Source organism: Capricornis sumatraensis, chromosome X (assembly GCF_032405125.1).
Source record: "Capricornis sumatraensis isolate serow.1 chromosome X, serow.2, whole genome shotgun sequence".
NCBI lineage: Eukaryota > Metazoa > Chordata > Mammalia > Artiodactyla > Bovidae > Capricornis > Capricornis sumatraensis.
Window position 1 is genome coordinate 125,743,723 of NC_091092.1, and position 25,475 is coordinate 125,769,197.

A 25,475-nucleotide genomic window follows, 5' to 3' on the forward strand; every position below is an offset into this window, starting at 1 on the left:
ACGATTTAGTTTTGTATCCTTTTTAACTTAATATATTGCAGTCATATTTTTGCATCATTAATTTTTCTTTTAGGCCCTGATTTTAACCATTGCATAGTATTACTACATATGAATAGATGTATTATGCTTTATTTAACCAGTCCCCTGTTGGTCATTTAGATTGTTTTCTATTTTTCAGTATAATGAGTATGATGAATATCACTGTACATAGTCTTTATGCACATCTCTGATATTTCCTTAGGATAAATGAGGAGCTGATTCTTAATCCTGTCACATTGGTAAGGATTATATACATTCCTTATTAAGAATATAAAATGCTTGTTTCATATTGTTTCAATGTGATTGCATAGAAGATTCTTTGGATTCTGAACAATTTGATGCTATCTTAATTGAAGTTTTAGAGAGGTTTCTCATGCTTCATCGTCAGCACCTTCATGGAAATCCTCTGCCATATGCTTTGGGCAGGAAAACCGCTGCTGATATCAGGGAGTTTGAAAGGCAGATACACTTGTGGAAACTTGAGGATGGTTAAAAAAAAAAAAAAAAGCCATGGTTCTTGTTTATATCTACAACCTGAGTCTCCAGATTAGTACACTAAGGCTCTGGCCCCGTTCTTTCCCTCCTCCCTTCCTGTTGTTTTAGGCTGTTCTCTATGAGGAATTCTTTTCTCCCAATGTTCATATGTATGTTTCATTTCTAGGTGGTAGGATGTCACGAGATGATATGTCCTGCTAAGTTCAAGGTAGCATTTATGAGTCACAAATCATTTTTGTAGTCCTAGTGTATTTGTGCAAGATGGTCTTCTGCTAGACTCAGTGTATTTTTAAAAACTTATTTTATATTTAGTGATAGCAAACTACCAAGCAGCCTAGAAATGTGCATGGTAGTAACACACCATTACAGCAAAACAACCTGTTTAATAGGGTTGCTTAAAATTAAAAAAAAATTAATTAGAAAAATATTCTTGATTTTAACATTTTAAAAATTTTCCTTAAAATACTTTGCAATATTCTAGAAGTCCTGAAACCTTGGTTCAGAATTACTGATTTGAATTGCTTATCCTCTTAAGAGCAGGAAAATTATGTGATAATTTTATACCACAACATTAGAAGTTGTGTTGAAAACAGTACCTGCTGAAACTGAGGCTAACAGTCTCCTTTGTCTGATTTGTTCTGGTGAGACCCATATTGTATGTTATTCTAATTTTTGACTTTTACACATTCAGACTACCAGAGTAAAGCATGATTAGCATTTCCTAACCTTTTCCAGTATTTCACATAATATTTGCATATGTACAGTCTGCCAAGCTCTGTGATTTTTTGGCTGGAAGGCATTATGGTGGGATGAGAGAGGATAAATACGTTTGCCTCGCATTTAAATGATTCTTTTTCACTTGTATTCATTCTTTAGCCACATTGTATAAAAATATATCACACATATGAATGATCTCTTTCACCCTGCTTGGCAGGAAATTGGCTGTAATAAGTGATGAAACAGGTATCTCAATATTCTCCTGTACTTCACTGCATTATGACTTTTGGAAGCTAACTGTAGAAATAGAAATATTACACAGTCACGTGAAGGCAAAGAGGGGACAGGAAGTAGCATTTACTGGGCATCTACTGTCCCTTGGTGAGTCCTTTTAATTACAACAGCCCTGTGAAGTAGATATTATATGCATCTTACAAATGAAAAAACTGAGGCTCAAAATGTTAAGTAACTTAGCTAGTTAACTACAGCAGTAAGTGACAGGACTTGGGTTTAAACCTGCTACTAGCCAGATTCAGAGCACATGTTTTTTCTATTTGTTTCTTAAAATTAGGGAAATAAATTTTCTTGTTTAATTGTTGTTATTTCTTGAACTTTTGAAACTATAAGTATTACAATAGTGAGTCACATTAGTGGTCCATGTAACCTAATCTCTAGTGAAGTCAAGAGTCCTTTTTCAGAAGGGAAAATTCTTAGCCACAGAGGTAATTATCCTCATTTCTAAATAGTTAGCATTCAAATCCTTATTTTTCTGAAGTGATACAAAAGGTTTATTGAAGTAAAGTTGCCTTTTGGGGTTGATTTTGGTAACGCTACACTGGTATGTAGGATAAAATTAGCTTTTATATTTTCCTGCTTTAAAAATTAAATTGTTCAAAGTTCTAAATCTTTCGTAAACTCAGAAAGGAAGTAGATGTTTTTATTCTCCAATTAAAAATAATTATATAAAAAAAGGCTGAAACAGTAGTAGTTTGAAAAAAATGTAGAACATAAAATACCTTTAGATTATATTTTACTTAATGTTTTTCTTAGATCGCTTTGTTAGTATATTGTATTAATTAACCCGGTGGGAAATTCAGAAAAGAGAATGCATTGTACAATTTGTGGATTACATAAAGCTAAAAATAGTGAAGAAGCTGATTGACAGAGTGGGAATCTAATCTATAGAGGTTGTAGCAATGAATCAGAACTGGAAAAAGATGAATAAAAAAATTTAAGGCTCTAAGACTAGGTAACAAGTACAAGATAGAGGATAGAGGGCTTAGTTGCAGTGTAAGTGAAGAAAACAAGAATTTAACCAACAAAACAAAGAAATAGTATGACTCAGCAATGTGTTGTGGACATTCCAAAAATAATGCATTTGTGAACTGCATTAATATGTGTATTATGTAGAACAAGGGAGGTGATATGTCCTTTACTCTGCATTGGTTATATCAAGGTTACAGTGTTAATTGCACACAGTTCTCTATACTACCAGTTAAGATGAATTGGTTGCATGCTCAGAAAACAAAGTGGTCTCATATTCTAAATGGAGTGTTTGAAGGAACTTGAATTATCTAGAAAAGAACAGACTTGAGGTGTTCTTTGAGTTTATGGTCACAGCTGTAGATTTACTTCCATGACTTTGTAGATAGAGTACAGACAAGTTAGTCATCGTGTATTAGTAATCCTCTTAAAAAGAATTTGCATTTGAGGAAAGTTACTATATGAAGAAGAGCATTATCTAGCAGTCAGTGCTTTTCCTGAAATAGTATAGTAAGCTGCCCAGTGAGGTATAGTACTTTCTTGTCCTGATAGTGTTCATAGGTGAGAAGGGGATAGAAAGAATTTAAGCATATGATATGAGTATGTTTGTGTATTTGGAACAGAAAACTAAGATCAAAATGACTTTATGCAGTATTATTTTATCCTCTTGAACCTACCTTACCTTAATAATAGTAATTTGTGTTGGTACAGCTTCTTACAGTTTATAATGTATTTTCTTAAGAGTTATCTCAGTTTTGAGCTTAACAACAACCCTTTGAGTAGACAGGGCAGGTACCTCCATTTTGACCAGATATAAAGTAATGGATCAGGAGACTCTCTGAATTGCCCCAAATCGTAAAGCTTTTTAAGTGGCAGATCTAGGACTCTACCCCTGGTCTACCAATTCAGATTTTAGTGCTGTTTCTCCTATACCAAAAAGTAAGTTACAAGCTGTGATTCTTACTTTGCATTGAAAATCACAAGGAACAGATGATTCTCAAAGTATATTCCCATGGAAAATACAACTGTAGCTCAAGTTAAACCAAGGGTTCTAAAAGCCAAATAATGGGGAGCCATTGAGTAGATCTGTGTTAATAGGAGGAGAGCACTATGTACAATTAGTGAGAAAATCTACTTTGGACTCCTAGATTAATGGTGATACCATTCACTGAGACAAAAAATGAATGCAGGAGAAGTAGCAAATTGGTGGGCTGCAGAGGGAGTGATTGAATTTTGACAATAATTAAAATAGCTAACTGTGATTGTTTACTGACAGGTCTTATATAATTGCTCTCTGAAGATAAGACTTTTTAATCTTCACTTTCCATGTGAAGAAAGAGCTTAGATAGTTTAAATAACTTGTCCAAGGCTTCATAATCAGTGTAAGAGCAGGACTTTGAATCTAGGTGTCTGACTCCAAAACCAGTGTTCTTAAGAGCTTCTTAAAGGTTTTTCTGGGATATTTGGATAAAAATGATCAGTGTTCAGTTGAATAAATGGTTGTGGCTTATAAGAGAAAGATGTATGCTGGTGTTACTTGAGTCCTTACCATAGGAGTGGACAATACACAGCCTCTGAAAGTGTCTTCGGAAAATAAAGATTTTATACCTGCTTCCTCCTTTTCTGTATTTTGGCACCATTTCTGTGCTTTGTAATCTTGTGTGGGCATTTCCTAACGGTGGAACATACTCTATGAGTGTTTGAAAATGGAAGTTGCCCTTTTTATGGGTCAGTACACCTATGAGATACTGTAGGATGGATCTTTAGGATGAGGGTATGTTTCATTAAGTTTTCATCTCCAATTTGATGCCTAGAACATAGCATGAATGAAATGAAATGGGTGGATGAATGGATGGATGAATAAATAGAGATAGGGAGTGTACAGAGAGCAGTTCAAATTCAGAGCAGATGTCTCTTGTGGGATATGGGGTAGTGGATGGCTACCTTTTATTTCCTAGTTGATGATTCTCTAAAGATGGTTAGCTTAGATCCTTGTACTTTGTTGAATTAACAAGTGGCCAGGGACATTACTCCTTTTTCCAGTGAGGAAGTTAGAGAAGACATTACGTATACCTGACTTTTGCTTTTGTTTTTAATTATGCAAATAATACATATTCATTGTAGACACATTAGAAAATCCAAATAAGCAAGACAATTTAAATTGTCTAAAATTCTACCACTCAGAGATAGTCACTGTTAACATTTTGGTGTATATCCTTCCAGAGTTTTTCCCATACAAATATATACATTAAAACATGTATATATTTATTTACAATGGGATCATTACAATCCATACTGTTTTGTAAACTGCTTTTTCACTTATTACATGTGAGTGTCTTTCCATGTCAATAAATTTACATCTTTATCATCATTTGTAGTGACTGCATAGTATTCCATTATATGGATGTACCATAATATATTTAACTAGTTCTCTATTGTTAGGAATTTAGGTTTCCAATTTGGAGTTCTTTTTGGAAAAAGTTATGGTGAGCATTCTTATATGTACATCTTTGCACACGTGTCCATTTTTTAAAAAAGTCGAAATGATGAGACATTTCAAAGTTTTATGTGTCTTTTTTGTTTTTTAAATACAGGCTTAGATTGCCTTCTTGAAAGGTTGTGCTGATTTACACTTGCCTCAGCAGTATATCCAGAGTGTTCTTATCCCCATACCTGTATTAGCATTGGGTGTTATTTTTTTCTGTAAATGATTACCAATTTGAAAGGCAAAAGTATCTTTCAGTTAAATACGTTTCTTTGATTAGCACTAAGGCTGAAATGTTTTTTCCCTTATTGTTCATATCTGTTGAAGTTCAGTGTTTTTTCTTACAGGTTTGTAAAATGAAGTTTTTTATGTCTTGAGGATACCAACCCTTTGTCATATGTTGCTTTTATTTTTTTCGTAATCAATTTGTCTTTTATCTTTTTTATGTCTGACAGAGACATTTTATACTTTTCTGGATTCAGATGTCATTTTTTTTCCTTTATGATTTCTATCCTTCTTACCTCATAAGTAGTACTCACCTGTGTTTTCTTCTAATGCTTGTATAATTTTACTTTTTGACACTTAAATGTTTAATCCATCTGGAATCTCTATTGATGTAGAGATTTAACTTAATTTTCCCCCTGATAATTAATCATTTGCCCTGATTGTTTATCAGTGGAATTGGAATTTAGAATGTGTTTTGCCATAGAAAGTATTGTAAACAATGTTTGGTGAGGTTTAAATAAGACCATTGTAATGCATTTAACTGTTAAAATAAACTCAAGGGCTTGCCAGGGATTACCTGGAAAGGTAACCATCAGTTATTACATCGGTTCCATGGAAAAATATTTTTATAATTTTAAACATCAATTTATACATTAACTTTTGAAGCACAACCTGTTGCAAATTAGCAACTGCATACTTAAATGATGGTTCTTTATTTCATTAGAACCCTTTTGGAGTGAAAATATTCCTATATGATTTTGTTTTGTCTGCCTTCGTTTGACTTGAACTGATGTGAAATCTGTTTTGGTAACTTTTTACTTGCTATGCTTTTCACAGAATGGACAGCAAATTATGGATGAACCTATGGGAGAGGAAGAGATTAATCCACAAACTGTAAGTAAAATATTGTATCATAGGGATATAGATAAATCAGATACCATAAAATTTAAACATTCTTATTTTTAAACTGGGCAAAGTAATGATTTTACAGTGTTGGAAACTTATTGATGCTTTCACATTAACTTTACCAAAATACATTCTTGAATATGCCAGTGATATTTTTTAAAAACTGTTTGACGAGCCTGATTTTAAGACAGATTATAAAGACAGACTTTATATTGTTGAAAGTTTTTCATTAGTAACTTAAAGCTTGCTTTTAAAAAAAGAACCTAACCATAGATTTATTGGTGAAATAAATAAATGGTCATGCTTTTTAGAGATGTTTAATGTTGAAAATGATTGTTCACCGTTTCCTCATCCTGCTTTTTTAATTCAGTCCTGAATCCCAGCACCTAGACCAATGCCTGGCACATAATAGGCATTCTTTAAATATTAAAGAAACAAATAAATAAATAGTCTCCTCTTACAAGATAACTATTCTAGCAGCTTAGTTATTATCATCCTTTTGTTCTGTATATAAGACAATTATTATTATTGTTTTACATTATTTATTATTATTCCTTGTTTTACATCCATATATCCGCCATCCAGTACCCAGTAGATGTTCCATCAGTGCTTGTTAATTAAAGGAATGCATGAATTAAGTCTTGGCTAACATGTAGAGCCTAGTGCCTGAGGCTGCCTTCAGATTTGGTCTAGATTTCTGCACCTCCCAGATTATTTGGGTCATTTTACTTCATTGGTCTATAGTATATCTTTATTAGCATGTAAGCAAATATATAAACAATTAAGTATTAATATTGATTTTTCTGCCCTCAGCCACCTTGTTTTTCTTGCACAATTCCTTTAGAAGGAAAACCTTAAAGTTTTTTATTCTCTGTAGTATAAAATCAAATCATTTTCCATTGTGATATTCTACATACATGGCTCATGCTTTCCCTCTGAGTACTCCCGGCATTAGTGACATTTACATCTGAAAGAAGATTGCATTCTAGAGATAGATAGGTTGAAAAAGTGCAGGACTAAGAAACTACCAGCAATGTGGGTTAAGTTGTTGAGATCTTTCCCCATTACAGGAATCGGGTATAAGATGAAAGCCTAATATTTCTTTAATGATATTAAATCCAGAAGACTGTCAAATATTTCTTAGCCTTATACTTTTAAATTGTATTTGCCTTTAATGTACAATTACATGTTTTTGCCAGTTACTGTTAAATAGTGAAAGTTGAGATGTTGTAGTAGTTATTTTATATGTAACAAATTACCCTAAACTTAGTAGCTTAAGCCAACATACATTCATTAACTCACAGTTCCTGTGGGCCAGGAATATGGGCATGGCTTAACTGGGTCCTTTTGTTCAGAGTCTCTCATGGACTACAGTCAGGGAGTTTGCTAGGGCTAAAGTCTCATTTGAACCTTGACTGGAGAAGGGTCTGCTTCCAAGCTCACATGTTTGTTGGTCTGGATTCCTGGCCCCTAGAAACTGTGAGATAGTAACTATGTATGGGACTCATTGACTGGTGGACTTTCTTGTAGGCTGATTGGCTCCCTTTTGAACTCCCCCTTCTATGGGCTGGAATGCAGAGTGTGATAATTAGCTAATTTTGGCCACAACAAAACTATAGAATGGATATAGAATAACAAGAAAGAAGAAACTTGGATCCTTAATGACCTAAGGACCTAGCGACACTTCTTCACTCTAACCTAGCCTTGTACCTGTGGAATGCTCTGTGAGAGAAAACTGGCACTTCTCTTGTTTGAGCCTTTGCATTTGGGGGTCTTTTTGTTAGAGCAGCTGAGTCTGTACTCTGACTACATCTAGTCATTCATTAATGAAGTATTTAATGAAGGTCTGTTTGGTCCCAGGAACTCTGCTAACTTGTTAGAGACACAAAAAACACATAAGGGAAACTTGTAGTTTTAAAATGGCAAAATAAAGCTGTTTTTGTCCTCTTCTCTGAGATATTATCACCCTAAACAACAAGGAGAATAAAAAACAGAAAAGTGGTCTTTGAAATTAGAAGATTTCAGTTATTTGAACCACAATATATAAATGTGAAAAGCAGATAAAAGAATCATAAAAAGATGGAATTGTAGCACCTACATGCTGGTAAGGGGTATATCAGCAGGAAGGAGACCTTGTTCAGGGCCCCAGAGCCCCAGAAGAGCTCAAGAATGAGGTCATCTAGTGCTATGGAAAGTGGAGGTATGGCCCAGGCTGAAAATAGTGATTGGTTGAATGTCGACATAAAAAGTCTTCACTCTGTCCCCTCTCCTACCCTTGGAAGAGACAGAAAGTATTTCATAGAGAAAAATTAACCAGAGAGGCTCCAGACATGGGGAAGCCCAGGCATAGTAGTAAGTGGGGTGAGACACTGGGCTGGAAACAGGGAGATCAAGTGAAAGGCTACTCCTCAATGGTACTGTGATCCCCTACCCCTACCCATTTCACCAGCCAGGACCATATCCTCCATACAGGAGAGTGGAGTCATCTTTCCTGAAGAAACAATGATCCCTGATAAAAGACCTTCAGGTAACTGCCATTTGGGAGATCTTCATTGTAAAGGCTGGCTGCTTGGCCAGATAACCTACAAGAAAGCCTACCAGTTGACAAGCTCCAGAATATTTGGTCCACTTCTTAGTGCCTCACTCTTAAATATGAGTTAAAAGCTAAATATCACCAGATACTTGAGAAGGACTTCCAACATGAAAGAATAAGATCTTAAGGGAAAGAGACAATGCAGGAAAAAGAAAAATTAATATCCTTTGAATGCTAAGAGGTGAAATTGATTTTCTAAATCAGAAGTAGAATGCTATTTTTTTAGTTAGAAAAAGAAACTCTTAGAAATTAAAAATGTGATGATAATATTTTATATTTCAGTAGAATATTTAGAAGCTAAAATTGAGGAAACTTCAAAAAATAGAACAAGACAAAGAGAAAATAGGAGAGAAAATGAAAGAGAAGCAGTCTAACATTTACCTAATAGGAATTCCAGAAAGAGACAGTGGGGAAATGGAGGGGAAGAAATTAGGAAAGAAGTAGCATGAGATACATATTTTCCCCTATATCTTAATATCTTTGAAATCAGAATGTTATGATTGAAGGTGTGACACATTTTAATTGGTATCACTTTGTCTTTCTTAATGTTATAGTGATAATCATGCTCTTAGATTAGGTAGAATACTAAAATACCAGAAAAAGTTTTTTTCCCTCAGCATGAGGACCATGAGTCTCTGGATTAAAACGGCTTACTGAAAGCCTGTTAATAGCAATAATAAATAAAGCAAGCCAGAAAGACCACCCTACTCTAAAGAAGTGTCCTTATAAAATATCGAAACACCAGGGATAAAGAGAAGATCCAGGGATAAAGAGAAGTTTTGCTGTGGGCTAAATGTGTCTCCTCAAAATTCATATGTTGAAGCCAATGTGATGATATTTAGAGGTGGGGCCTTTGGGAGGTGGTTAGGTCACAAGGGCAGAGCCCTCATGAATGGTATTAGGACCCTTATAAAATACACTCTAGAGAACTCCCTCACCCCTTCTGCTGTGTAACGAGAAGACACAGCAAGAAGATGGCTATCTGTGAATCAGGAAACAGGTCCTTAGCAGACACCATATCTGCTGGCAACTTGGGCTTGGACTTTCTGGTGTATAGTACTGTCAGAAATAAATTTCTGTTGTTTATTATAAGCCACCCACTGTATGGTATTCTGTTAGAGTGGCCCAAACAGACTAAGATAAGCTTTTAGAGATTTTTTTTTTATACCATATATAAAGGAGTGGGTACAAGAACAGTATCAGACATTTCAGCATTGAAAGTTGAAAATCAAGGAGCAATGCCTTTGAAATGCTTAGTGAAAGTGATTTTCAAGGAAGATATTTTCAGACATGTACCTGTTCTTTGGAAGTTCCTAGAAAATGGGCTCTGCCAACAGTAGAAGACTGTTAACTAAAGGAAAGAGATTCAGGCAACAAAAGACCCAACATTTGCAAAAGCACAATGAAGAAAGTTCCTTCCCATTATGATGAATAAAGGATGCCTCAGAAGATTAATTCATTCAGTCCACTTAGACAGTCCCCAGTCCAAATTGAAGCAGACAGATGATTCCAGCAGGGCTGTCTTCAGGGGAGAAGATATTAGAAGTTATGAATTATCCAATAGGTCTGAGTATTGAAAATTCACCTGAGACACAAAGAGAAGAATTTGAGATAGGTACAAAGAAAAGAAAGCAAGTTCTAAAGCAAAACAACTATAAACTTAAAAAAAAAAAGTGTACGAGAAATGTAACTATAGTATATTCCTTCAAGTAGTGAACAGAGTTTACATAGTCATAATATTTATAAAGACTGAATATTGATTTAACCAAAGCTTGTGTTATGAGTTATCATCTATTATAGGATGTCTAAAGGTAATGACTGAACTGGTGAGTTAGAAGAAAATAGTATAAGGTTATTAGCTATCATATAAATACCAGAGGGAACAATGAATAGAGCTGAAAGGGTATTGGAAACACTAGGTACTGCTACTTTTTGGTTATATAAGCCTTGCATCATTATTTGACCCTTTAACCTTCACTCAGACCTTCTTGACATGGAACTGCCCCTATGATTTCTCTTAAATATGTCCCCTGATTTCTGTTTGTTGGGAGAGTTGTTTCATTCTGGCTGAATTTTTTTTTTTTAACTTCACACCTCATCTCTTCTGTTCTTCCTTCTGTTCTTTGCACTACAGTCTGCCTCCTTCCCATATCTTAATCCACCTTTTTTCCATCTCCTAGAATTTATTGCTGTTTTCCTTTCTTCTGGCTTTCTGAAGGCTCAACCCTTTCTTGTCTATATGTATTTGAAGTACAATTATTTCTTTCATGTGTCTAATAAAATGTTAGAAAATTTATCTAATTTAATTGATCCGTACCAGAATAAACAGGTAGGTATTACCTTCCTCCATCTCTTTGCCCCAGGAATGTTTGCATGTTCAGTTCAGTCACTCAGTTGTGTCTGATTCTTTGTGACCTCCATGGACAGCAGCACGCGGGGCTTCCCTATCCATCACCAACTCCCGGAGCTTGCTCAAACTCACATCCATCGAGTCAGTGATGCCATCCAACCATCTCATCGTCTGTCATCCCCTTCCCCTCCTGCCTTCAGTCTTTCCCAGCATCAGGGTCTTTTCCAGTGAGTCAGTTCTTCACATCAGGTGACCAAAGTATTGAAGTTTGAGCTTTAGCATCAGTCCTTCCAATGAATATTCAGGACTGATTTTCTTTAGGATGGACTGGTTGGATCTCCTGCTGTCCAAGGGACTCTCAAGAGTCTTCTCCAACACCACAGTTCAAAAACATCAATTCTTCGGTGCTCAGTTTTCTTTATAGTCCACCTCTCACATCCATCCATGACTACTGGAAAAACCATAGCTTTGACAAGTTGGACCTTTGTCAGCAAAGTACTGTGTCTACTTTTTAATAAGCCATCTAGGTTGGTCATAGCTTTTCTTCCAAGGAGCAAGCGCCTTTTAATTTCATGGCTGCAGTCACCATCTGCAGTGATTTTGGAGCCCCCAAAAACAAAGTCTCTCACTGCTTCCATTGTTTCCCCATCTATTTGCCATGAAGTGAGGGGACCGGATGCTATGATCTTAGTTTTCTGAATGTTGAGCTTTAAGCCAACTTTTTCACTCTCCTCTTTCACTTTCATCAAGAGGCTCTTTAGTTCTTCGTTTTCTGCCATAAGGGTGGTGTCATCTGCATATCTGAGGTTATTGACATTTCTCCCAGCAATCTTGATTCCAGCCTGTGCTTCATCCAGCCCACCATTTCTCATGATATACTCTGCATATAAGTCACTATTTCTCATGATATACTCTGCATATAAGTTAAATAAGCAGGGTAACAATATACAGCCTTGATGTACTCCTTTCTCAATTCAGAACCAGTCTGTTGTTCCATGTCCAGTTCTAACTGTTGCTTCTTGACCTGCATACAGATTTCTCAGGAGGCAGGTAAGATGGTCTGGTATTTCCATTTCTTTACGAATTTTCCGCAGTTTGTTGTGATCCACACAGTCAAAGGCTTTGACATAGTCAGTAAAGCAGAAGTAGATGTTTTTCTGGAACTCTGTTGCTTTTTTGATGATCCAGCAGATGTTGGCAGTTTGATCTCTGGTACCTCTGCTTTTTTCACATGTTTCAGTTCAGTTCAGTCGCTCAGTCATGTCTGACTCTTTGCAACCCCATGAATTGCAGCACGCCAGGCCTCCCTGTCCATCACCAACTCCCGGAGTTTACTCAAACTCGTCCATCGAGTCTGTGATGCCATCCAGCCATCTCATCCTCTGTCGTCCCCTTCTCCTCCTGCCCTCAATCCCTCCTAGCATCAGAGTCTTTTCCAATGAGTCAACTCTTTGCATGAGGTGACCAAAGTATTGGAGTTTCAGCTTTAGCATCAGTCCTTCCAAAGAACACCCAGACTGATCTCCTTTAGAATGGATTAGTTGGATCTCCTTGCAGTCCAAGGAACTCTCAAGAGTCTTCTCCAACACCACAGTTCAAAAGCATCAATTGTTCGGCGCTCAGCTTTCTTCACAGTCCAACTCTCACATCCATACATGACCGTAGGAAAAACCATAGCCTTGACTAGACAGACCTTTGTTGGCAAAGTAGTGTCTCTGCTTTTGAATATGCTATCTAGGTTGGTCATAACTTTCCTTCCAAGAAGTAAGTGTCTTTTAATTTCATGGCTGCAGTCACCATCTGCAGTGATTTTGGAGCCCCCCAAAATAAAGTCTGACACTGTTTCCACTGTTTCCCCATCTATTTCCCATGAAGTTTAATGAAGTTTTGCATGTTTAATAGCCATCTTTGCATGTTAATTCATATTTATGTATAATTAGTTGAATTTATCACCAGTTAACTTGCTCTAGCCAGTGTATTTTATTATTCTCCCTTACCTGTTAGAGAGACTTTATTTTTATCCTTTATTCTGCTAAGGCTGGGAGAGAGAGATTGCCTTCATAGTAGAAGATAAGTTACTATATAGCTCCTCAAGCGAGGATACCTTCCTGGACTCCAGGATTTTCTATCTTTTCTCATCTGGTCAGAGGACTCCATGCTCTGATGATCCATGCTGAGGAAATAGGGAGTCTGAGCTGTTAAAGTCTCCATAATCATCCAGGAATCTTCAAAGCAGTTTCTTGTTTAGTGGGGAAATAATTCTCTTAATGGTTCTTACAGTGACAGGCAAAGGTTCTTCTGAGGCTTGAGAATTAAAGGAGATAAATAAATACCTAGCACAAAGGAAGAGCCCAATAAGTGTTAATTTTCCTGTCCTCTTCCTCCCAGAGACTGACTCTGATCCTGCTCTCTCAGACTACTCACCAGGGAGAAAGTATGCCTCTTAGAAACAAGGGTGGTATCCAGTAATTTTGTGGCTGACAGTAGACCTAGCTTCAGACAAAATTGAGAAATGACTTTCTCTTAATTTGGCCCTTTGGTCCTTCTGTTCCTTTTATTGTATATTTCTAATAGCCATGCATATGTGAATTGCTCATAACATTAACTTTGTATTATATTACTACAGTCCTAAATACTATATACCAACTCAGTCTTTGTAGCTCTTATATCAGAGTCACATGCATGATTGTTAAGAATTGGAAAAAGTTTGTTAAAAGTAGTAGTGGTAAAAATGGGTTTAAAAGATACAATGGAGATGGGTCGTAGATGACCTTAGGTGCCAAGTTAAAGAGCAGCACCCTGTGAAGGACACAGGCAGAGGTACATAGGCAGTGTCCCATTCTTCTCAAATCTCCTGATGGGACTTCGTAATAGTTTTTTCAATGTCTACACATGCCTAAGGCAGCAGTGATGTGTTTGATGGCCTTCACAGCATCGAAGGTTCCCTCAAACTCTCTTAAAACTTGGATTTGAACATCTAGAAATGACACTCATAGTCATAAGTCCAGCACACACTTGTGTAGCTTTCGAAGTTATGGGTTAAATACAAACTACAGAAAGAGAAGCCCTAGAAGAGTAGACAATAGTCAGTGAAGAACCCACTCAACACAGGAAAGTACAATAGAGTGCTCTTTGGCAGTGAGCATTTGTGGAGTGATACACTGATGACACTTACTGACTGATTGTGTAGAGTATTGTCTGCGGTTCTAACTCTCATAGGCTGAGAGTATATTTTAGCACTTGGAGCGTGGGGAAAATATGCTCTAGTAGATTTAAGTATATGCCACTTAGAAAAATATTTCTGAGATTAAATAGTATTATAATTAGCACTGCATGGTGGCATTAAATGGCATTAATTTCCAAGCATGTAAGATTTCCTATACTACATTTTTCACCCTCTTTCAGGGCTATTTTTAATTTCTAGTGTCCCTTCTCCCCTCCCCTAAGTGAAGTCACTCAGTCGTGTCTGACTCTTTGCGACACCATGGACTGTAGCCTACCAGACTCCTCCATGCATGGAATTTTCCAGGCAAGTGTACTGGAGTGGGTTGCCATTTCCTTCTCCAGGGGATCTTCCCAACCCAGGGATCGAACCCAGGTCTCCCGCATTGCAGGCAGATGCTTTACCATCTGAGCCACCAGGGAAGTAACTCTCCTCCCCTAAGAGCTTTTAAAAATCACACTTGTGCACACTCCCTTTCAAAAAAAAAATCATAACTTGCCTAACTCATATAATCCCCCTGATCCAAATTTGCTTCTCCTCTACTCTAGTCTGCTTATCACAATACTCATTTTTTCAGAGTTTGAGTGACCCAAACCATAATTGGAAAGAAAGAATATTCATTTGATTAAGTTCTTTTGAAATGTGAGTGGTTTATTTATTCAACCTGAAATACTGGTGTATTGAAAGTTGTAACCTGTGTACTTGAGTGGATCTCTTAATTTACCCATTTTAGACAAAAATGACTGAGTGAAAAGAACTCCAGGCTAAGCAGGAAAAAGTGAATAAGGAGACCAGCAATACCGCCTAGGGTATATCGCAGCCAACTGCAAGATGCCAGTCTGTGACTCTGGTGCTGCCCTGTTGCTCTTACATCATGCTTAGGGGACATGTTGTGAGTGAAATATAGTGCCCTTTCCATTGAGACAGGGCCTTAGAAGCAACCCCTCTCCATGTTCTAGGAAGCCACTATCATTTGGTTCAGGTTGATGGTCATGAAACTTATTTCCCATCTCTGATTTAAAACCTTACAACCTTAGCATTTTATAACATTTTTTTATTGATGGATGTGTGCTACAGAATTCTTCCCCTATACTTAAAGGGAAGTCCTTAAATATTAAACTAATTAGTATCTGAAAATTTGATTCATACAAAAAAAAAAAAAAACCCTGTATCTGATGGAATTGGTTAAGAACATGTTAAGTTTTTATTATAGCAGTTGATTTCTCTCCAGCAGAGTTCAGCTGTCATAGAGTCATGAAGATGGTTGATAATTGACCAGAGTTCAGGTTTTGCCAGATGAACATAATATGTGGTATAGAAAAAGTGTTCAGAAACTCTGCTGTGGACCCTCTACTGAACTGTATTCCTTCAGGGTCTTATCAAAAGGTTTAGCACCTCCTGGTGTCTGGCTTACGTCAGCCACTGGCCATACGTATACACACTCTTTCCCCAGATATAATAGCCTGGCTGTGCTCCTACCAGCAACATCGCAGCCATTCCCACTTCTGAACTTGGGCTTAACTTGGATTCCTTAACTTCTCTCTAACCTTTTGTTCTTCATCTGTAGTGTGGATAACAGTGCTTATCTCATTGTGGTGAGAAGTAATTGAAATAATTTCATGTAAAACATGGTTCTTAGCATATAGTAGTATCTTAAATGATATTAGAATTATACTTGAAAAAAATTATTAAGTAAGAATTCAAACAAAGGAATTGAGAATTCAGTGAACAAAACTGACAAAAGAACTACATGGTAAACCTGTAAAAAGCCAGAGAAAAATTTGAATTCCAAAATTGATGAATTAGAAAACAGGAAAAATAAGAAACAAAAGGAAATGCACACATAAGGAAAGCAAAATGGGATATAACCACAGATAGGAAGGAGATTAAAACATTATAACAACTGAAATATTGACAGATGAAATATTATAATGTCTGGGATTTACTTCAAAATAATTAGTTATGAGAGTGGGGGGAAGTGAGTATTACAAGCAGAATTGGCCATGAGTTGATAATTGTTATGGTTGAGTGCTGGATTCATGAGGGTTTGTTATACTATTCTATTATGTAAGCTTGAAGTTTTCCTTAAATTTGATTAAAAAACATAATAGTGTACTAAGTATGGGCTTCCCTGATGACTTGATAAAGAATCTGCCTTCAGTGCAGGAGACCTGGGTTCCATCCCTGGGTCAGGAAGATCCCCTGGAGAAGAGAATGGCAATCCACTCCAGTATTCTTGCCAGGGAAATCCCATGGACAGAGGAGCCTGGTGAGCTACCGTGCAGGGGGTCACAAAGAGTTGGATACGAATGAGTGACTGACACTTTTTTCACTTTCATATGAAGTATATCTCTATGCTAATATGAAAGTCTTGCTGAAATATGTGGTTTTTAAGAAAACCTGAATGATTTCATCTAGGAAAGAATGGAAAACTGACTGTACCAATAGGAAGGGAGAACTTTAAGTTATTAAAGAATATGTAGTGCTGCTGCTGCTGCTAAGTCGCTTCAGTCTTGTCCGACTCTATGTGACCCCATAGACGGCAGCCCACCAGGCTCCCCCATCCTTGGGATTCTCCAGGAAAGAACACTGGAGTGGGTTGCCACTTTCTTCTCCAGTGCATGAAAGTGAAAAGTGAAAGTGAAGTCGCTCAGTCGTGTCTGACTCTTAACAACCTCATGGACTGCAGCCTACCAGGCTCCTCCCGCCATGGGATTTTCCAGGCAAGAGTACTGGAGTGGAGTGCCATTGCCTTCTCCTAATATGTACTGCCATAGTCCTAAAACATATGAAAAATTTGTATCACCTTCTAGCCTGTTTTGTAAAGTTAGCATAGCCCTGAAAATGAAAGAACACAGAAAAGGAAACTGCCAATTTAATTTATGAATACAGATGCAAAAGTCCTTCTAAAATTTACAAATCAAATACAGATTTATAGTAAAGCAATGGAATTTTCCCAGAAATGCAAGCATATTAGGATATCTGTTGATCTAAGTTATCAAATCAGTGAGTCAAAGGAGAAAAACTAAGTTTATTGTATTAATAGATAATAAAAAGACATTTTACAAAATTGAATATTCATTCTTCTTTTAGTAAAGAGGAAATCATCTCATATTACCATGATTAAAATATGTCTAAACCCAAATATTGATAACCGTATTTGAATGATTTTCTGAGTATATTCCCAGGTTAGAATCAAGGCAGCATTTATTAGTGTTTGCTTTATGCTCCATAGACTATGAGAAATTTGAGTTTTAGTCTGGAATTCGAAGCCATTGAAGCATGTGAGATAGGGGTACAACCCAGCCTGATTTCTGTTTTTAAATTATTCTGGCTGCTGTGAAGAAAAGGATTGTATAGGAGAAATTTGTAAAAAGGAAAATCAGTTAGATGGTGCTAGATGATAATGGCTTGTACTGACAGTGTCAGAGGAAATAGAAATAGACTGATTTGAGGTATATTTCAGAGATAAAATATGTAGAATTTATTGATGGATTAAATATGAAGGGAAGGAAATTAGATTAGAAAGGAAAAAGCCAAAAAGGGCTTACAGATTTTGGGAATCAGTATTGATGCTGCTGCCTAAAATGAGGCAGTTTAGCTTCCCATTACACTGGAAATCAAATCCAAACTTCTTGATAGTCTGTAAAACCCTGCTTGATACGGCCCAAACATACCTCCCCATTTCCTTCTCTTTCCTTGCTAGCCACCAAGATCTTTCCTTTGTGTTTTGAGTTCATTAAGCTGATTTCCTAATCTCAGGGCTTTTGCATTTGCTGCTCATTCTGTTGGAAGACTCAAGACCATGAGTCAGCAAACTGTCTATAAAGGGCTGGGTAGTGAGTATTTTAGGCTTTGTGAGCCATGTAGGCTTTGTGACAACCACTCACGTCAGTGGTAGCCATTATGTAGGGCAAAACCAGCAGGAGCTGTTAGGTAAATAGTGATGGGCATGACCAGATTTAGCCCTTGACTGGCCCTGCTTGGCTGTAGTTTACCCTTGCCTGAGTGAGGTCTTGATATGGTTCTCTCATTATTATTTAGGTTCTTCCTGGAGGACAACTTGCCAAATAACTTAGGATCAAGAAAATTTAAAATGCTGTATACTCCTTTAGAAGGTGCCATCCCTGGTGGCTCAGTCGATAAAGAATCTGCCCACAGCACGGGATCCCCAGGTTCTGTCCCTGGGTTGGGAAGATCCCCTGGAGGAGGAAATGGCAACCCACTCTAGTATTCTTGCCTGGAGAATCCCATGGACAGAGGAGCCTGGTGGGCTTCAGTCCATAGGGTTGCAAAGATTCAGACATGACTGAAGCAGCTTCGCATGCACTACCTCTAGAAATACAGTGCCATTTCTAGAAATTATTTCTGATAAACTGTGAATGTACACAAAACATGGAGACATTCCAGTGATATAGATCAAATACTCATCACCCCAGGGAATTTATATAGTAGAATCCTCCGCAGTCATTAATGACACATTGAGGCTGATTTAATAATAGAAAACAAGAGTCAGCAAACTATACCTGAGACCTGCCCCCTATTTTGGTTAATGAAGTTTTATTGGAACACAACCTCACCCATTCTTCCTGCTGCAGTGGCGGTGTTGACATCAGTATGACTTGGAAAGCCATATTTTCTGACCCTCTACAGAAAAAAAAAATGATAATAATATTCTGTAGTATGGTTCAAGTGTGTACATGTATGTATTCAGAAAAAAACTAGAGAGCATTGAAATAGTGAATTTTTCCCTCTTTTGTTTTTCTCCTTTTTGTGTATCTTTATTATTTAAGTTTTCTATTCTGGACATGCATAATTTTTATAATGAAAGTTACTTAAATAGTAAGGTGAATGATAAAACCAATAAGACATAAAAATGAAAAAACTAGCTGAAAATTTTAAAAGATAAATTTAAAGATAGTTAAAAGTTAGAGGCAGGAGAATATTAACAGTAGTATCTAGTTTCATGGGTACAACCACACAAGTAGTGTCCATTTCAGGCTTCAGTATATGATACTTAATTGGGCAGCCGTTATTTGAGTTTGTCCTATGTGGTGTTTGCTATAAGGATACAAGCAAGTATGGTGCCTGTTCCAAAGATTAATCTGGTAGGGACAATGGGATATGCTTAAACACTAATAAATGCCATAAACAATGTCCTGAAGGACTTAAAGAGCTTTTGTTCTGATTAGGAGATAACTAACACCCAAGTAAAGCAACTGTTTAGTGATATATATTGAGCTACTCTTCTAACTTTGTTTATGGTGCCTTTTGATGTAAAGGAGTTTTTAAATTTTATAACCAAATCTATATCAATGTTTTCCTTTATGCTTGCATTTTCTAAACAGGTAGCCAAATACCATCACATCTCCCTCAGAGGTAAAGCATCCCATTCTTTTCTGTCGCTATGCTTATCTTTTATACAGCAGTACCATGCTGTTTTAATTACGGTATCATTTCAACTGAGGAAGACTTAGTTCAGATTTTGGTGTCTGAAATATTGCTTTATATTTTAGGGGTAATATTAAAAAGCATATCTCGCAGTAAAATGTGAATTGTTAACCTGAGCATCACTAGTCATTAAAGCCAATTTAGACCAACCCTTTAAATTCAAAAAAGGTTATTTGGTTGCTCTTGTTCTTAAATATTACAAGAGTAAAGTTGGTGACTGCTCTGTACGGGGACACTCCTGTTTCGTTTGTGCACCTTAGTTGGTTGTAGAATAACCTTAGTTGGTTGTAGAATAACCGTGATGTTTGCCTCTTCTTGACAGTCTTAAGAAGCACCTCATGTTGAGAGACTGGTTCAATGTTGGGTGATTGTCCTGGCCTTGCTGCCCTTTTGCAGTATTGTAAGCAGCCTTAGGTAATTGATTTTGGGAGATGGGAGGGTTTATGTTCTGATGGAAAACTTTTTCAGTGCTTTCCTTGCTGAAAAACTAAGATACGCATTTTTAATCAAGAGACATGCAGTTTCCCAGGCAGAGTTGAAAATTTTATCTTGGCTATTTGTTTGAGTCCCAGGTGATTCTAATATGTTTGGTTACATAGAATAATTTTTCAAATCGAGTAACTTTTAAAAAAATTCTTCAACTGTACACGGCCATAAAAATTTGATCTAGCAGAAGGAGCTGTGGCCTTTCACATGGTGTCTGTAACACCTAATAGGCCCCCTAATATTTGCTCAATACAGGACAGCAGCACTGAGCTCTCGTGGTAGGTAGCTCTGTCATCAAATATGTGCCTGCCTTCACCGTAGTTCCTTCATGCTTGGAGCAAACCTGCTGATTTCTAGATGTTCTTCAGTTCTGGAAAATTTGATGATTTTTATGATATTGGTACAGGTCATGTAGATTAACATTTGAGGTTTTTATTGGTTCTACATAGATTGTGTACGTTAAATATTTTCCCACCGATCTTGATGCTTCTGTCGTTTGGTTTTGTTTAAATGACACTGTCTTAGTGATCATGTCTGAATATTGGCATACTTTAAAAAATATTTCTCAAAGCAAAAATACCTTAGAAGAACTTCTGGAAGCTATTAGAGGATGAAATGGAGTAGGGGATTGTATGGTAGTTTCACCCTTCCTTCTTTTCCAGATTTACTTCAGTAAATGTTCCTTTTGCTCACTAATAACCCAGGGAGTGGACTTTTTTTTTTTTAATTTAGATTTTATCAGCTAGGAATGTGAATTTTAACTGTGGGCCTTGAAGTCTTTAACCTGGTTGACAATTGATGTTTAGAAACCAGTAAGAATTTAAATGTAATTTACTTTCATTTAAGATAGGAAGAATCTGTCCTTACATCACAATCAAAAAGTTTCTTACATGTGGTCATTTTCTTCCCATAGTTCAGAAACTCTTCCTCATTGACGGGGAACACCCATTACATGTCTACATGTAACCTTAAAGTAGTCTTGAAACTGTCTTTTGGAGTGCGTGTATAAACAATACACAGGGTAAAATTTCACATGTGAATCGATGACAGTGCTGACTAGTTTCCGTTGCTTTTAAAGTGTCATATAGTTAAGAAATACCAACCTATCTCAGGATTCTGAAATAAAAGAACGTTCATTTTACTGGTTGTGAAAATCGTCCAGATTTCTGGGAACCAGGCGTATGAACATTTCAACAGGATTTTGCTATCAGCAAATCTGTTTTGGTTTCCTGCTCTGGCCTCCCTACCTATCAGCTACATTAGTGCCCTCGCCATTACGGTTCTCCTTTCTTTTACCACAGGAAAATTGTCAGGCCTCTTTCTCTAGCATTTCGGGACCCGCCTGACAGGAAATTTTCTAATTGCCGGAACAGCTGGTAGGGGAAAACTTTGCAGGGGCTTGGCCTTCCCTTTCTAACTTAAGTTTTACCGTCAGAAATTCTTTTATCACCATCATGGTTTCGTAGCCATGTTTAAATTTCTGTCTTTTCGTGTTCGCTCTATACAGGTAAGCTTTGTTTAACTTCTTTAAAGACTAAAATGTTTCGGTTGGAGCTAAGTATAATTACACTAATTAAACAATTATTTTACTTTATATATTCTTTTAAGTAGCTTTTCAGAATTCAAAACCAGTTCTTAAGGAACATTTAAAGAATGCTATTTCTGTTTACTTAAACCAGCTATTTATATTATATATTTCAACTCTGTGTATTTTCTAAAGTTATTTTACATTGGCTTTTTAGTGCTAACGTAATTTTTATTTTGTTAGTGTGTATAATTTTATATTGTAACTCTCAGTATTAAACTAGGCCTGAACAAAATTGGAAACGTACTAATATTTAGGAGATTACCATGTAATAATAATGGAAGCAACATTGTAGGAGAATGTCTTATTTTAAACAGTCAAGAACTTAAAAGCAGAGTTTTGTTGAAATTAGGTCTTTTAAAAATTTGAAGTTTTTAATCAATTATATTTTAAGCAGGTAATTTTATCTTAGAGTAGGAACAGTTTTCAAAGCATAACTTTGTTAAAATGTGTTTGTTAAAATGATAATTTGCATTGTATTTAATCTAAAAAGCATGCCCAAATAAATTTGATATTTTCCCATGAGAATTGTGATATCCTGCTGCTCTTTAAAGAGAATTAAATTTGTTGATCAGGATTCCCGACTGGGAGAAAACTTAGTGCTCTTTGCAGCAGTTATTGAGAATATTAGTCTGGGAAACTATCAGTGCTCTTTTTTCAGGCATAGATTCAAGAAACTGGTTGGAATACTCTCTTAAAGAATTTGATTAAGTGAGAAATGTTGAGCATATTTATCATTCATTAGCAAATCAAGTAAATTGGATTTGGTCAAATTGTAATCTAGAATAAATTAAAATGTAGTTTCTCACCACAACTTGAATAACCAGCCTAATTATGTGTCACAGCCAAAAAATTAACATATCTTTTTAAAATTAAAAAATGTGTATTATGGAACTATAAGTATCTATATAGAGAGCAGTATTTAATTTTGGATTATATTTAAGAGGTAAATATAATCTTATAATTTCATTTGTCAGAGTTTTTTTTTATGTTAGGCCACAAAATGATTACATATCCATGAGTAGAAAATACTTATTTATTGGCTTTTACTAAGGAATATTTAAATGTTTTATTTCCAGCTTCAACAGTGTTTTCTGACATTAAAAACAATTTTAAAAATACAAATGCCTTAAGAACACACTTCCTGACTCAAGGGAGGGGAGGAAAAAGGAAATTATGTATACAAGGCAGGGCATAATGCCAAATGTTGAATCACTCTTCAAAATCAGTTAATGTCACCCAGTTTGGTTTTTTGATGTTTGGATGCTAAAACATTATGTTTTCTATAACTCAGGTAGGCAGCATCAATTTCAGTTCCTTTTCTTTAATCCTTTTAAAAAATATTTTAAGAACAAAATTCTATTTTTTCCCTTTCAACTTGGAAAGGAAGCATTGAGTTAATTTTTCTCTATTAAGGGAAAGACCTCAAAGACCATTTAAGACAAAACCTATGGACCTTTTCTTGGTCCTGGGAAACAAACAAGGTGACCTTTCTCTGTGACAGGAGGAGCACCAAAAGATCCATCTGTCCATGAATTTTCTTCTGCCATTTTTCTGTGATGTCTAAAATGATACTCTTTACAAATTCCAAAAATTACAGAATTTTTTTAACTGAACAGACTTTGTTTTATCTATCAGGGTCATACTCAACAAGTGTTTACCCAGTAGTACATCTTTGAAACCCTGGGTAAATTCCTGAAGAGCAGTTACTTTTCTGTATCTTAGTATTGCTAATACCTAGCACCATACTGGGCCCATAATCTGAATTGCCTTCTAACAAAAAGGAAGCACCCTAAGAGAATATGTCATAGATCAGAAACACTTCCATCAGGACCAGGCAGTCACGTAGGAAAAGTACAAGAGCTGCCTGAGTTTTAGTCCCCTCTTGAACCTTTCCTTTTCTTCCTCTCCTTCTCATTCCCTGATGCAAACACTAGTTTCCCTGTGTGCACCACACTGGCCTTCGCACTGGTTTGTCCATTTGCCTGGATGTTCTTCCCCCAGGTGGTTGACTCCCTTAACTCCTTTAGGAAATAGTGTCTTTTCAGTAAAGCCTGCCCTGGTGTTTTTATTTCAGATTGCAAGGCCTTCTTTCCATCCATGCACTTCTGATCCCTCTTATCCAACTTAATATCTTTTTTCCACAGTATGTATCATGTTCTAAGATGAACTTACTATAACTACTATTACTAGTAGTAATACTACTACTTATTATTATTATTAGGTCTCTCCCAAAACAGCAAAGATTTTGTTCTGTTTCATTTATCGTATGTCTCAATTAGAAGAGTGCCTGTCATGTATTAGGTGCTCAATAAATAAATGTTTAAATGGATGAACGAATTAACTCCCATTCATAAGTTGAGAGTATTGAACACCTAGACTGGAGTGCCAAGTGTCTGAAAGTGCTGAACACCTAGACTGGAGTGCCAAGTGTCTGAAAGTGCAGGGAATGTAGATGAAGGATACAGGATTGTGATGTAGACCAGCTGCCAGCCTCACAATTTTACCTGCAAGTACACCTTTATCAAATAAATGTGGACTTTGTAAAAATAAAAATATGAAATTTGTTACAACTTTTTTAAATACTCAAGCTAAGTTTTTGTGATAATGAATGGGCTGCTGCTGCTGCTAAGTCGCTTCAGTCGTGTCCGACTCTGTGCGACCCCATAGGCGGCAGCCCACCAGGCTCCCCGTCCCTGGGATTCTCCAGGCAAGAACACTGGAGTGGGTTGCCATTTCCTTCTCCAATTCATAAAAGTGAAAAGTGAAAGTGAAGTCGCTCAGTCGTGTCTGACTCTTAGCGACCCCATGGACTGCAGCCCACCGGGCTCCTCCCTCCATGGGATTTTCCAGGCAAGAGTACTGGAGTGGGGTGCCATTGCCTTCTCCAATGAATGGGCAGGTATCCATATATCAGTTAAAGTGCAATTGTGCTAGAAAATGTAAAAATGTGAGCCTCACAGAAAAATTATAATGGTTATAATGTATAGTTCTACTCTACCTCATTGACAAAATTCTTTTCCCATAAAATTATAGTTGCTTCACTGTATACTTACAGGCAAAAACACAATTTTACAAACTATCAGGCTGTAATTCTGTGTTTTCATATGACAGATTCATTTCAATAACAGTTGATTTAGTGATATAAAGATAGGTTTGTCACATGTGAATGTCAGTCTGTCCTTGGTTATCAGTGTCTTCAGATATTTGATATTCTTCCCTGCATCTCATTGGATTCCAAATATGAGCTGGAAGCGCATGCTGTTGCTTTCCTATCTGTTATCCGAGATTGCCCAAGCATTAGTATAATGTCCTAATTGAATCTCAAGCTCATTTCTGAAATATTCATGGTCCGATAGCTTGGAAAGACTCTAACATAAAGCACAATTTGGGAATCAAGATACTAACCAAGGATATCATGCCTATTATGCTACTGTGACTTCACTTATACATAAAAGTAAATAGAAAATGATTTACTGATATGATTAGTAAAAATTTCAACTGGGAAGGAACAGAAAAATATGTTGGGAATAGAACAGTCACAAGGTTTTGGAACTTGAGCCATAGACATTGATCTTTTCTCTCTACCCCCAAGGATGATTTTTATATTCTCTGTACTCCCAATTTAGAAAAAGATTTTTAAAAGTCTAATATCCT

General features: G+C 36.5%; 1 protein-coding gene across 3 annotated transcripts in view; it reads left to right on the forward strand.

Moving 5' to 3' along the window:
• RPS6KA3 (ribosomal protein S6 kinase A3) overlaps positions 1-25,475 on the forward strand; it is a 96,846-nt gene that overhangs the window by 22,528 nt on the left and 48,843 nt on the right. Inside the window, exons 2-3 of one of the 3 annotated variants that reach the window (XM_068961956.1) lie at positions 242-278; positions 6,062-6,118. In XM_068961956.1, coding sequence (XP_068818057.1) covers positions 6,077-6,118 — 42 coding nt within the window. In that variant the 5' untranslated portion in view covers positions 242-278; positions 6,062-6,076. Of the gene's footprint in view, positions 1-241; positions 279-6,061; positions 6,119-21,682; positions 21,741-25,475 lie in introns of those variants that run through there. The other 2 variants (XM_068961955.1, XM_068961957.1) reach the window with 2 other exon arrangements.